The sequence below is a fragment of the Euprymna scolopes genome, chromosome 19 (genome assembly GCF_053919585.1).
Source record: "Euprymna scolopes isolate OS-2025 chromosome 19, ASM5391958v1, whole genome shotgun sequence".
Lineage (NCBI taxonomy): Eukaryota > Metazoa > Mollusca > Cephalopoda > Sepiida > Sepiolidae > Euprymna > Euprymna scolopes.
In genome coordinates, this window is record NC_136500.1 from 80,136,810 (window position 1) to 80,150,906 (window position 14,097).

Below are 14,097 nucleotides of genomic sequence, written 5' to 3' on the forward strand. Positions count from 1 at the left end.
AGAAATATTTTGTCCAGAAAAATAATTTCAAGCATTATTGCTAATTAAATGAAAATAGAATATAAAGAGTTTTTTTAATTTTTCATTTATTTATTTTACGGTTTTATGCTTTTGTCCAGTTGAGTTTTGTCTGCTGCCTCACTCAACATTGACAAATATGACAAGGAATGGTCAAGACATTGTGAAATGGCTTAGCTTTGAATTGAATTTGCAAATTTTAATGATTCCGTATGAAATATGTTTAGGGTCAAATTATCTTTTAATCTGCCGTTATCATTTACTTATGCTTAAACTTAAGGATTCTTCTGGTGCCAGATGCCGTCTGAAGCCCGATCAAATGTTCAAGTATTTTTTCGCATCTACTTGCCAAATGTCTAGATGACTCTTCTCAGAGAGTTCAGTTAAAAAATTTCAAATGATTGGGCAAGTTTTATTTTCTTGGAGCCGCTTTGTCTGATCACCGTGTCCTCTGAAATTGTTTCCGAGAAAGTGAAAAATATACATTAATATCTCACGATAAATTTATCAAAGTCTTGGATAAAATACATAAAGGGAAAACATTTACATGTTTGTCAAATTAAAAAAAAGAAATTATATCTATATTTGAATTACTCTCCCCCAATGATCTACTTTTGGGGGGCGATATTTGTGAACCCACTAAAAACAAAATTATTTTAGAATTTAGGAGCGCATATAAATTTAGGACAATTATTGAATAAATATTGATTGAAAATAGCTCGAGTCTTTTTAAAAAGCGGCTACCCTTACCCCAAAATTATATTTTAAAAAATATCTTAAAATGCGCATGATTATTACGACGTTGCCAATTTAACTTAAGTTAGTAGAAAACCACTTAGTTAACATCCATAAAGAATTTGAATGGCCCAGAAAGGTTATTTTATGTTAAATTTATATTTGAAACTGAGCTTCTACTCTAAATACTAAAATGACTGCTTTTCTTTCTGTCAAATTTTAAAGTTTCATATGTAATCCCCTATAAAAGTATTTCATTTTGGAATCGGGATTTAGCTGAGACGTTAATCTACCAATTTATTATTGTTAATTACATCTCGTTTTTGATTTTTACAACAAAGCAAATCAGTTTAATAACCCACCGATATTTTATGATTAAAATAAAATTTTCACTTCATTCATAGAGAGAGAATGCACTGAATAGTTAACAAAACCCTACGCCCTCTCCATGTTAAAAATGGTTTTCTAAATAGTAACATTATTATTAGGAAATTTGTTGTTAAATATTTTGTTCTTACATCGTTTTGTCATTTTGCCTTTCGATTGTCAAATATTTTCAACTGCTTATGAAAACTTGCACGTAGCATGTTGTACACTAACGATGAAGTGATACAGTTTGGCTTCGTTTTAAATCAAAATAAATCTTTTGTCTTACAATTTTCAATAAATTACAAGGAAAACATTTCAGAAAACGAATATGCAGAAATTAGAGGGAAAAAGACACATCTAATTAAATATTTATGAATTTTAAAAGAATCAGAATCAGAAATTTATAATTTTGGAATCATCCCCTCATTCTCTCACACACACACACTCTCACACACACACACACGTGTAAAATGAGATACGTTTGAAAGCCAAATTACAATGCAATATTATGAAAATAAACAAATATTTGTTTAAAACTAATATTTCGTACTTATTCTCCTTCCTCAGAATTTGATACATTTTTCTTTTTTTATCTTTCTTGCCATGATAAGTTAAAGAAAAAAAAAATCAGTTAGTAAAAAGTCTACATATGTAGTATTTGAAATGCCAGAAGAATGTGTTGACTATTAAAGTCAAGGTTGTGAATTCCGTGCTAGAAGCGTTGATTAAATTTTAAAATAAAATGCGTAATGAGATATGTTTGAAAGCCAAATTACAACACAATATTATGAAAAATAAACAAACATTTCACATATTTTTATTATTTATTTAGCTCATTACATCAACTGGTTTCATACCTTGTCTGGGGCGATTTTTATAAAATAAAAAAAATGAAAAAAAATGACGCACTTCAGTGCTTTTAAATTCAAATTATCCCAAAATTGATTTTCCTGTAAAATATACAACCCAAAGTCATTAATGCAGTTGTTATTCACTAAAAATATTATGACAACAGTAAATAAATAATAAATTGTTTTTAAATGCATATTTAGACAATTTTGAGATGAGGATAATTTTGATCATTTGAATTACTATTCCCATTTTCAACTGGTGTAACCTGACCTTTAAATGCTTATACCTTTTTTTTTTTTTTTTTTTTTTTTTTCAAATTTTGAAATATGTCAAACTTTAGAACCAATAGGGAATTTTGAACTAAACTAAACATTAAATCTATCAAGGTTGATTGTTCTCGTTCTATCAGTCATGACCAGGTAAAAATGTTAATTATAACTCTTGGCTATTATCTTGCAATAAGGATTCAATCCTCACTCTTCAGAAGATTGTCAATTGGAACTGATTGTTAGTGAATGTCTTCAACCATTGCACCATGGGTTCAAAGTTTGATTAGAAGCTTCTCGGGTTTTAAAAGATAAGGTCAGATGTTACATCAGCTGAAATGTTGTGAAAATAACAGAAAAATGAGGATCATTCTAAAAATAATGCATACCATTTTTAATTCGAAAAAAATTGAAGAGCTACGAAGATGGGAGTGGTATCATTAAACCGAACAACCTTTTGTCTTTTGTGCGCCAGAATTTTTCTGCATTGTCACTATCATTCTCAATACACTTTTGCCAGCAATGGGATGCTGGCTGCATGGGTGCTTGGAGCACACTTTGTCACTTGCGTCTCTGTTGCCACTCTGAAATCGACGAATCCATCTAACTGTGCTGACATCAACTGCATCGGCTTCGTAAATGTTCAACAGACGCCAATAAATGTTGATCGGTTCAATTTTTTCTGCATGGAGGAATTCAGTAATGCATCTCTGCTTCTGACATGCGTCCATGACGGGTTGCTTTCTTAGGGTCTGGTACAGTCCATATCTGCAACAAAGAGATTAAACTTTCAGGTCATGAATGCATAAGTCCATTTATCCTAACAATGAAATTTGTAGTCCTTTTTAATCCATTTGGGCAGAATAAAAAAAAAAAAAAAATAAGACTCATCACTTTTTGAATGTTCCTTGTAGATTGAATATAAAGAACAAAATTTTAAATCTGTTCAAGTGAGATTATATTACACTAATTTTTAAGGAAGACTTTTTTTTTTTTTTTTTTTTTTTTTTTTAGGTATTAATGATATTTGATGACCTTCCTCTTTCTTTTTTTCTTTTTTTTTTCTTTCTTCAGTTTCAGCTTTTAGCCTCAACTTTATTCAAAGATAGATCAGATGATGAAGAGATGTTGGAAAGTAAGTAATATTTCACTTAAACTTTATCAGTAAACCAATTTGAGACGCACCTGACAGTATCTTATATCTCTAAAAAGTCGCTATTTGCCCATGCATGGAGTATTGTTGCCACATATGTCGCTGATGTATCAACTGCCACTCTCTCTCTCTCTTTCTCTCTCTCAAACCTGATTCAAAAGTCTCCAATCTAATAGGCCACACACTGTCAACCAAGCTCCAGCCCCTGTCCCATCACTGCAATGTTGCATCCCTGTGCTTGTTTTACAAGTACTTTAATGAAATATCCTCTGAGGAACTTGCAGCACATGCTCCCTCAACATATATACCCGACTAACAATAAAATCCCACACTTTCATTGTAGAGGTCCCCCAATGTCGGAGAGCCTTTTATTCTAATAGCTTTCTTCAGGCGTCTAGACTTTTGAGTTCAGAGTAAGAGCAGCAAAAGAATTTTAACAGATAAGCAATTATTGAAATAATAAAAACTATTAAGTACTAGCAGGGTGACCTTATTTTGCCCGGAATTGAATGATGATCAACAAATGTTTCACACTCTCATATTTTTGTCATTAAATCGATTAATTGCATGCTCTAGTTGTGGACCCATCGTGGTGTACCAGAAGGAAGCTTCCATGCCTCTTGCAGTGACTTAGTTCACAATACATTGTGACATTACACTGTAAAGAACCTAGTCGATTTTATAAAATTATTTTTTTATATATAATGGCTTGAACTAAAGTTTAAAAGGCAAAAGTCAGGTATCCTACTCCAATTGTGCTCTAAACAGAAATATTCATTTCAAACATGCCCCTGTCATATCAAAGAACCTACTGTTGATTTTTATATGCTGGGCCTTTCTGCATGTGTGGTAATAAAACTTCTCAAATGCACTTGTGATGTTAGACTGTGTAAGGTGTTAATTCGATCAATAAAGGAACAAGTGATTTTGACTTGAGTTATTTCAATTATCAATTATTATTGAAAACATTCTGATACAAAACTTATCTAAGAACACTGTCAGAAACATGATGTACCTTTGTGTGGGATTTCATAAATGTCCCAGCCATTTTAGAGTTCATAGGGAACAAACACACAAAGTTTCGTTTATATAAGAGATAATCTCTCACACACACACACACACACACACACACACACACACACACACACACACACACACACATATATGAAGTAAGTTATGTTTATATATTTGTACATACAGTATTCACTCCTAAACTAATGAATAAACTGGTTCTAAGTATTCTTTTTAAATGTATTACTTACATGACATATCTTTACTATAAACCCATCGTAATTTTTAAAAACTAATTTTCTTGGTGCTTAAGATACAATCAATGGATCGATTTTTTTTTTTTTTTTTTTTTTTTTCAAAGCATCCGAGTGGTGAATAGCTTTTTTACTTGCTTTACACAGCATAGCTAAGAAGTTAGCGAGAGATTTTTCACTTTAATAGATTCTTTATTTTTTATGATATTTGAATGGAATTTTAACATATGGCAAAGTCAATAGAGATTTATTTGTAAGAAAGAACAAAAATGAAAAAAAAATTATGAAAAATAACATTTTAAATGGTTTCCATTTTCAGTCTGTTAGCAATTTTTTTTTTTGTCCCCTGATTTATCAGAGGGACCTATGTTTTTAGTGGCGTCCAGATAATTGCCAGATAACCTTCCATTAGTTTTTCCTGAAATTTTGCCACAAATTGTATTTCATTGAATAGATGTGCACAGTAAAACATCTTTTTTGCAAAAATTCCCGTTGCGGGCCCCAGGGGCTCAAAAGAGGTAAAAAAAATTCTGGTTTGCATCTCCGGGGACTTTCAGTGCTAAAAATGCCCCTTTTAGTGGCTCTTTTTTCATATTTCTCAACAAAAACTTGATATGTCTGACTACATAGTGGTTTTTCATGGTGGTCAACTCAAATATACATATGTTATGGCCTGAAACTGCACCGTTATCCATTTACATTGGGATTCAGTGTTCCCAGGGGCTCAAAAGAGGTCAAAGATGGCCAAAAATTGCACTTATTGCTCTATAGCATTTGATCCATCCATTAGATTTTTCTTAAATTTGACCAAAATATGGAGGCCATTGTTCTTAATATAAATTCAGTATGGGTGACCCTGACAAAATTCTGGTTCACATCCCTCTGGGATTTTTAGGGCTAAAAAAAACATGCCTTTTTGGAGCTTTTTTTTTCATATTACTCAAAAACCTGATATGTATGTCTATATAGTGGTTTTCCATGGCGCTGAATTCAAATATACGTCTTAAGGCGTGAAACTGCGTTGTTTGTCGATTTTCATTGGGATTCAGCATTCCCAGGAGTTCAAAAGGGGTCACAAATGCCCTAAAATTGCAAAAAAAGAATACTTTTTACCCCATAACTTTTGCCCTATCCATTAAATTTTTCTGAAACTTGGCAAAAATGTGGAGGCAACATTGACCCTTCACACTTCTCACATTTATCATTTCTTCACTATTTTTTTTGTAACGTCATCTCGCATTCAGCACCAGAGGAGGACCGCGCACGTGCGGCTTTTTTTTTTTTTCTTTTTGTGGAGGTATCTCGAAGAAAAGTTTATATTAACAAACCTGAAACGCTACAGGAATTGAAGAACATCAGGAATAAAATCTGGGAATTAAATCGTCATTGATAATGTTTTGGAATTTGTGAAGCTGAAAATCCCTTAGTGACTTCTTCACACTCCCAACCCTTATATATAAGGAAGAAAAATTTTTATGCTTGTTTACATTGATCTTTTACGCTAACACATTTCAGGTGATAACATTATGTACTAAAATGTCATGGCAAAATTCGTATAAATTCCCAAAATTATAAAAAATGATCCTGTAGAAGTTATGCTAAATGCATTTTTAACCAAAACTTTTCCTCAATTTAATTCAAGTCAAGGGAGATAAGCCAGTTTGTCACAACTCTTCCACATTAATACATCCGAAAAAAACCCCAAAAAACTGTAATTCAATAAATTCTATTTTTACTTGTAATTATTTTTCTACTGGATCGTTTTTCCTAATATTTGGAATTTATACTAATTTCACCTTGACGGGTAAGTATGTAATGTTTTCACCTGAAATGCATTAGTTTAAAAGATTACCAATGTAAACAAGTGCTCCAGTTTAAAATTTTTTTTTTTTTTCTATAACTTTTAAAAATAAGTTATAAACAATTTGTTTGCAATTCATTTGCTTTCTATTTTTTTTTTTTTTTTCCAGCCGACAGTGAAGTGAGCGAGCATTTTCACAGCAGGACCCAACTTTTCGATCTACTTGTTAATTACTTCCCAGAGAACATGACCCAACCGAAAGGAAACCTTGTGGATCTTATTACATTAAAATGATTTGCCCAACTGTTGATCTTCCATTATCAATTTCTCCACCCACACACACACACACACAATTTTTTTTTTTTTTCACGCTCTTCATCGTTTCTTGCCTGACCACTGCTACAATCACCATGATTCCTCCTCTTCCTACTATAGCGAATGCGTGATTTGGCATAATGGATACAATTTTATATTATGGAATCTGACTATGCCTACTTCGTATCCTATTGGATATATCATGTTCAACTACGCGTTAGTGCCATTGAGAAAGGTACAAATCTGCGATTTTCCCTAGTCCGCTCCAGCTATGGGAGAGAGAAAAAAAAAATATAACGACTTGTGTTCAATTAATTGCATACAATGTAGGTATTGTTTTGATATTAAATAAACAAAGAGTTGATATGCCATAACACAGAAACCAAAGAAACTGTTACAACTACCACTGCTGTTAATGCTACCCCGTGTTGTGCACTTTGAATTCAGACAACAGATAAATGAGGCACAGATGTTTCCAGATGCCCTTTTCTACCACCTTGCCTTAGCTTGTAGGGAAAGGGGGGGGGGCACGTGTGCACACCTACCAATCACCACAACTACAACAACCATTGCTAAAAACATTTACTGAAATTTTTTTTTTTTTCTATTTTATTTATTTTTATTTATTTATTTTTTTTTTTTTGTTGTTTATCCTGGTGAGCAATACCTTACATTGTTGTCCGACTGCATACCGTGGAATTCTAAATATATGATGATCTACTTTTTGTTTATTTTTAATATTTTTTTTTTTTTTTTATTTAAAATAAATCCCTTTTTTTAATCTTTTGTTTTAAAAGATTTGTATAATTATAGAGGAACCTATGTCCCAACATTCCTCGGAAAAATTAAGGAAGGCAAAAATCGTAATCTCCAGAAGTAAACCGACTGAAAAGATTCCTAAAAACTATTTTTCACCTAAAATACAAAGTCACTATCCATGATATGAAAAAATAGAACTGTTATAATAAAAACAAAATGAAAAAAAAAAAATCATTGATAGAAAACAATAACAATTAGTTGATTAATAAGATGTTCTTTTGCAAAGCAATATGCAAATTACATAATCATTGATAGCATACACACAATTAGTATATTAAAAAGCTAGATGCTTGTACAGTATAGAGCACAGTTAAAAATTGCATTCCAAGTAAAAACTTGTTGATATATCATGTCAAAATAAGTATCCTCACTAAAAATTAGGGAAAATTACCGAGTAGAATTTTAATTAAGGATAAAAAAAAAATCAGTTTCATATTTTGCCAATTCACGATTCATTATTACTTGGTTGGTGTTTAAGAAAGTAGTCGACAGATCGATTTTTAAAAATGTTGTATTAAGCAAAAACAACAGTACTTATCATGTCAAAAATAGTATAGTAATAATATATATAATAATATAGTAAAATAGTAATATATTTTTAAAAAAATTAGAAAAATTCAAGTAGAAAATATTTAATTACAAGTAATTTTTACAAAAAAATTGGAGGAAATGGTATTTTCCCTAGATGTAAACACCTTGAAGATTACAAATACAAGGGACATACTTATCTCCCTTTTCGCTACAGTAATGGCAACATTTTGTTTTAGCCGATAGCGATACTTGTTTTTTTTTATTTTGTTTTTTTTTACTAAAAACACAATTGCAGTGGTTCTACTCCATGACTTTTCATAAATTTTTTGGATATATTATTATTTTCGACGGAACAATTAAGTAAATACTGTTGTTTTGGCTTAAAACCACATATTTTTAAAAAAAATCGATCTATCGACTCTCTTAACAAGCACAATGTGGTTAAATGACTGAGTTATCTCCCTTTGATTTGAGATTTCCAGTTTATAGTCAGCTGATGTACTTAATTTCCGGAAATCAGTCCTTTCATTTTTATTGATCTTCAGTATTTCTATTGTAAAGCGATTTATTGAAATAAAATATAAGAAAAGGACATTATTTAAAAATATACAATAAAAATTAACAAAATTATACGGATAAAAATAACACAATTAGTCTTTATTTTCACTTTTCATAACAAAATTTAAATAAGTATTTTATTTAAAATTTTATAGGAAATATTTTTATAAAATTATAAAAATAAGTTTTTTTTTTTTTTTCTCTTTGAATTTATATCATATGTTCATAAAAGAATAAAAATAAAATTATTGAAATCAAAATAACAAATAATTTATAGACATGAGAGAAAAGGTGAAGGAATTGATTTGCCTTCTCATCGCTCCAGTAGCACGACACCAGAAGTTAGGAAGTACATTAGCTGACTATAACCAATTTCCGTTCTTAGCAATGGCGGATCAGTAAAATATGATATAACTGATTTTTTTTTTTTTTTTTTAATCCCCCCCCCCCCCCAAATATTTATATTATATATAAATACCTATTTTATTCCCTGATACATACGCAGTATCAATGAGGTTTCCTGTTAATTTATTTGTAACTGTAATTTTCACCCGCACTTCATACAGTATAAGTATCAAAAGCTATTCTATTTTAAGTATGAATTTTCTTAACTTTATAAATAGATGCATCTATAAATTGTACTATTTAACTGCGTGCTTGGTTTAATGCAGGGTTTCCCAACCTTTTTCAGGAAATGGCCCCTCACCCCAGAACACTCAGATACCTACTACAGTCCTTCCTCCCTGCATGCATCCTTATATAAGAATGTTGGTGGTAGTACATAATTAAAGTGAATATGAATAACTGAATATTTATATAACTTTGTGCCAGCATTGTGATTCTTGAATTAATTTTCCAATTAAAAATAAGTGTGATGCAATCAGTTTCCACACGAGTTGTGAATTACAAAGAAAATGGATTGAGAAACATCTAGTAATATTACTAGAAGCTCTGTCTTTCCCCCACCTAAAGAATCTCAGGGACCCCTGATACGATAAATTTGACCCCTGCTCACTTGAACTCTCATAACGCTCCTACGGTGGGCGGTACGGATCCTGTTGGGAAATCCTGGTCTAATGGATACTCAGACAGACTATGGAATCTGTTAAAATGTGTTCAAATTTATGCTGTCTGGCTTAAAGTATGAACCCACAACTTTAACTAGATTTAACTGTTGACAATAGATATTATGTTTTCGGCATCAATTGATCAAAAGGTGTTAGTATTCCATAAAAAAAAAACAAGGTAAACCAGAAATCTTTGTCACTTTTGATATGTTTTTGTAGCCTTCCACAATTTATCTTGCTTTGTTTAAGAGAATCTAATACAGACTCCCATTTGGATAAACTATGAAGTCGCACGCAGCAATCGGCGCTATATGTTTGCCTCCCCATCAGTCTATCTGTCTATCTATAGTTGTTAGAAATATAACTCTCTTTCTTCTTCATATTTGAGTGTATATTGTACTTGTCAATTAATATATTTCCTCTAAAAGGGTGCAAATATCTCAATAAAGAGAACGTGTCTTTTTAAACTATTGTATTGCTGAAAATCGCCAACATGTAGTAAATTCCACCAAAGAAGAGATTAGACGATTCTACACACATTCAATACATAAATCTTCCCATGTTTCAAATTTTTTAGATAAGGATTGATTATTGGGATTATTCAGACTACTATTCTCATCCTCGTCATTTTCATTATGTTTTCATCAACATAACCTCCGATCTTCTTACTTATAGTAATTATCACTGATTAGTTTGAGCTTTCTTCCACACAAGTACAATATCTCTCACTATTACAGCCTGCTTTCCTGAGCTAGATCATACTGTATGGCTAATTCTGATTCCATAATCAATGACCAACTACTTATAGGTCTGATAGTTCTGCCAGGTTATGTGATTGTCACCACCCATGTTTTTAGTTACCCACCAGCATGATGCGGCGACCAGGTAGAGAAGTTGTGGTAGGAGTATGGCTCTTGGATGAAATCTCCTTCGGAGCGCCAAACTGCATGCCTGGACCGTTTTAGATGATGTTGGAGAAAGACAAACAGGGAAGGGGGTCAGAGATCCAGATGCTGCAAAGGCAGTTGTTGTCAAAGACTTTGAGCCATCTTCATTAGGTGCATTTTTTCCAACTTAAAGATTCTCAAGTTTAAAAAAATATGCACACTAAGAAGGTCAGAGGCTACATTGGTCAAACCGTTTTGAAAATCGTAATCTGGATGCTTCTCTGCAAGACCATCGTTAGAAAAACATTTTAAAACGGCTACTAAATGCTTTGGGTTCATTTCGGTAGTATAGTAGTTTGGCATTAAATAATCCCTCCCAAAAAAGGGTTGATATGCCGTAAAACAGTAGATTAAACTTTAGAACTTTTATCAGTTAAGAGTAGTTAAAGGATTCATATTAGAATTAAAGCGCGATTGAACATTACCAGCGGGATCCATGGAAATTCTACTGTTGCAGTGTCTTTCACCTGTTGTGTATTGCTGCCTTGCTTAGAAATATTATTATACCACCTTTGTTCACACTGAAGTATAGTTTTCTAAATACTTTGATTAATGTGCTTTCAGAATATATCGGGTTACGGTGGAGGGGGAGCTATCTCTAAAAAACTTTTGTGAGATGTCTCTGTTCTATGGATGTTTGGTTTAAACACATGCCCCCCCCCCCCGCCCTACAGGATATTATTGAACGGAGCAGAAACTATACTTAGATCCCCGCCCCTCCCAGAATCATTCTCTAAAACTCTCATAAGAGTTTGAGATATTTCTGTTGTATCAATGTTTGATTTAAACACAGACCCCCCCCCCTAGGGTATTATAACATCTTTGAATGAAACAGAAACTACACTTTAATCTTAGTTCAAAAGGCAAAGTGTTTTACTTAGTTTTACATTTGACAACAGCGACATCAGATGAAAAAAAAATTTACTTTTCTTTTTTAAAAAAAATGGTAAAGGATGATAAATGAGTATGAAGTTCCTTAGCATATTATTATAGATATAAATTTCATAGTAACTAGCAAGGCATCTTGACATTGCCTGGAAATGAATAAAAGAAGAAAACTTGTATACTTTGACTCCCAGCCCTGAACTTCACATTACTTTTTTTTGTGAATGCCAATCTTTCTTCTTCGAACATATAAAGTTATCTTGTTAAATTCTTAAACGGTAGACAAACAGCATTTAAGCGGACATGGTAAAACTTGGATTCTGATTAGAAAATGTTTTATCATGTTATTGGCAATATAATAATGTACTCTTTCTACAGTTTATATAAAAAAAATGATGTAGCCCTGTTTAGACAAGGAAGTAATTTCCTTATTTGAGGCAAGATTTTTGTATGCCCTTCCTAAAGCCTGCCTAGTGTGGTGATGGAGACCAGTGTTTTTATTAAAACATTTCTAGCTGAAGTGCATTTCCCCCTGCCCTTCTAGGTTTTTAAAAATTTGTTTCTCCATTTAAAAAAAAAGAAAAAAAAAAAAAAAGAATTATTCACTAGTTCTGTACTCCGCTACCCACCATAGTGTTCAATTTCTGTTGGGAATATACCAAGGAGGAATTTCGATTATTTTGGAAATTTCTTAAACTGCTTAACGCATGTCAGCGTGTAAAACAGACATTAAACTGAATATGATAATGCCTGGACAACTAGTAAAATAGAATCCTTTCTCAATTAATGACCGAAAAATCATAAAGGGGGATAACTCGTAATTTTTATTGAATATAAAAAGAATTGTTTCCCTTAAAACTAAAATTGTATTAAAAAGAAGAGAAAAAAATTTAAAACTAAAATGACTTCACTGCATACCAGATAGCATTGGCTAGGTCCAGCTTGTTTATAGTTAACACTAGTAGGCTGTCTGGTCATAAAATATGCTTGAATATGATATTTTGATTTATGCAGATTTCATATTTATTATTATTATAGTCAATTCTCTATCGATTATTATATTGTATCCAACATATAGTAGTGCTTTCGTAAGTAAAAAAAGAAAAAAAAAAAAAAAAACTTTGGTGCCATCAACTAGAATTGAAACCAAAACATATAGTTCTCCAGCTTTATCTATTACCATGTGACCTAAGTTAATATGTTTACAAAAGTTGTTAAAAATAATATTGTTTAACCAATAACTGCTGCATATTTGCGCATACACAAAAGTAACAGGTTTAGTTGATTTACTCCTAGCCAAGGACAAGTTATTTTTCATTTTTTTTTTTTTTTTTTTTCCAATGTTGACCCGTTCGTAGCTATTTTTACCGGCTAAAAACCAAAATGAATTTGTTCCACTGGTCCAAATCCACTATATATTAAGTTTCAAGTCTGTAGACTGAAAATTCAGGTGTTTCGTGGAGACCGTCTGCACACACCCATAGACATGGTTGCTGACATATATATATAAATGTTTGTGCTAGAAAGTTTTCATCCTAAATGCTACGCAATCATGCACAATAGAGAAAATATGCATAAATTGAACTGCATGTAATAGTTAAATGAAACAAATCATCCAATAAGGAACCATAAAAAATGAATAATAAAGCAATTTGTTTTTCAAAGAATATGCAAATTAACCTTTAGTCGCTTGCATATGCATGACTGAGTATATTAAGAAGTTCGTTTTTAAATAGAAAAAATAGGCTTTTAATATCAATATCAGTGCAATGGAAAACTCAGCTTTAGATATAGATGAAATAAATTGATTTTTGCTGCTTATGGGTGTCTGGTGTAGTTGAAAATCTCCCCTCTTCCTAATGAAAGATCTCTAATACAGAATTACTATCATTTGGATTTCTTGTCACAATTTACTCTAAAGGTTTTTTTTTGTTTTTTGGTGTAAGGTTTTGTTTTTAATTGCATCCCTAGAGAGAAACTAGGCAAATATGCTGTGATATTCAGTTGCATTCAAATTCTAAGGTTTTTTCCCAATTGAATGTCAGTTAAAAGAAGTTCCACTTCAGAGACCATTTACTAAAAATAAGCTTTTTTATTAGCTTCTATATATGTAACCCACTATCGGTTCCATGGATTAATGTTCAGGTCGCGGTGGATTACAAGTTACATACGAGATCACAAATGTAACATTGTCTTGAACCCTTTTAAATGTATTCAGACATTCACTAGACGCTGGAACCAATATCGTCAGTTTTAGCTCCGGGGTGCACAAAAATATGCAGACCCTAAGTCGGTGTGGAAATTGTGTTGCTGCATCAATGGGTTTTCAGAGATACTAAAATAGCACTTTCAATCCCTGGGCCATTTCAGAGGTTGGTCATCGGGTCGCTGATTGTTGCTAGTGGTTTCTTCTCTCACAAAAAGTCACCATTCAGCTGAAAACCATTGTTGCTGGAAAGGTTTGGTTTGTTGATGTCTGTGAAAAACTGAATCCCTTTCCAAACCTGAAAAAGGCC

General features: G+C 32.1%; 1 protein-coding gene across 1 annotated transcript in view; it reads left to right on the plus strand.

Annotated features, from left to right (window-relative positions):
• Positions 1-6,763, plus strand: part of LOC145239781 (muskelin-like) — a gene marked incomplete in the record, with an annotated part of 94,653 nt that extends 87,890 nt beyond the window's left edge. Inside the window, 2 exon segments of the mRNA XM_080103257.1 lie at positions 3,315-3,375; positions 6,629-6,763. Of these exon segments, the coding sequence (XP_079959383.1) occupies positions 3,315-3,375; positions 6,629-6,753 (186 nt within the window).
• Between the last annotated feature and the right edge of the window lie 7,334 nt (positions 6,764-14,097).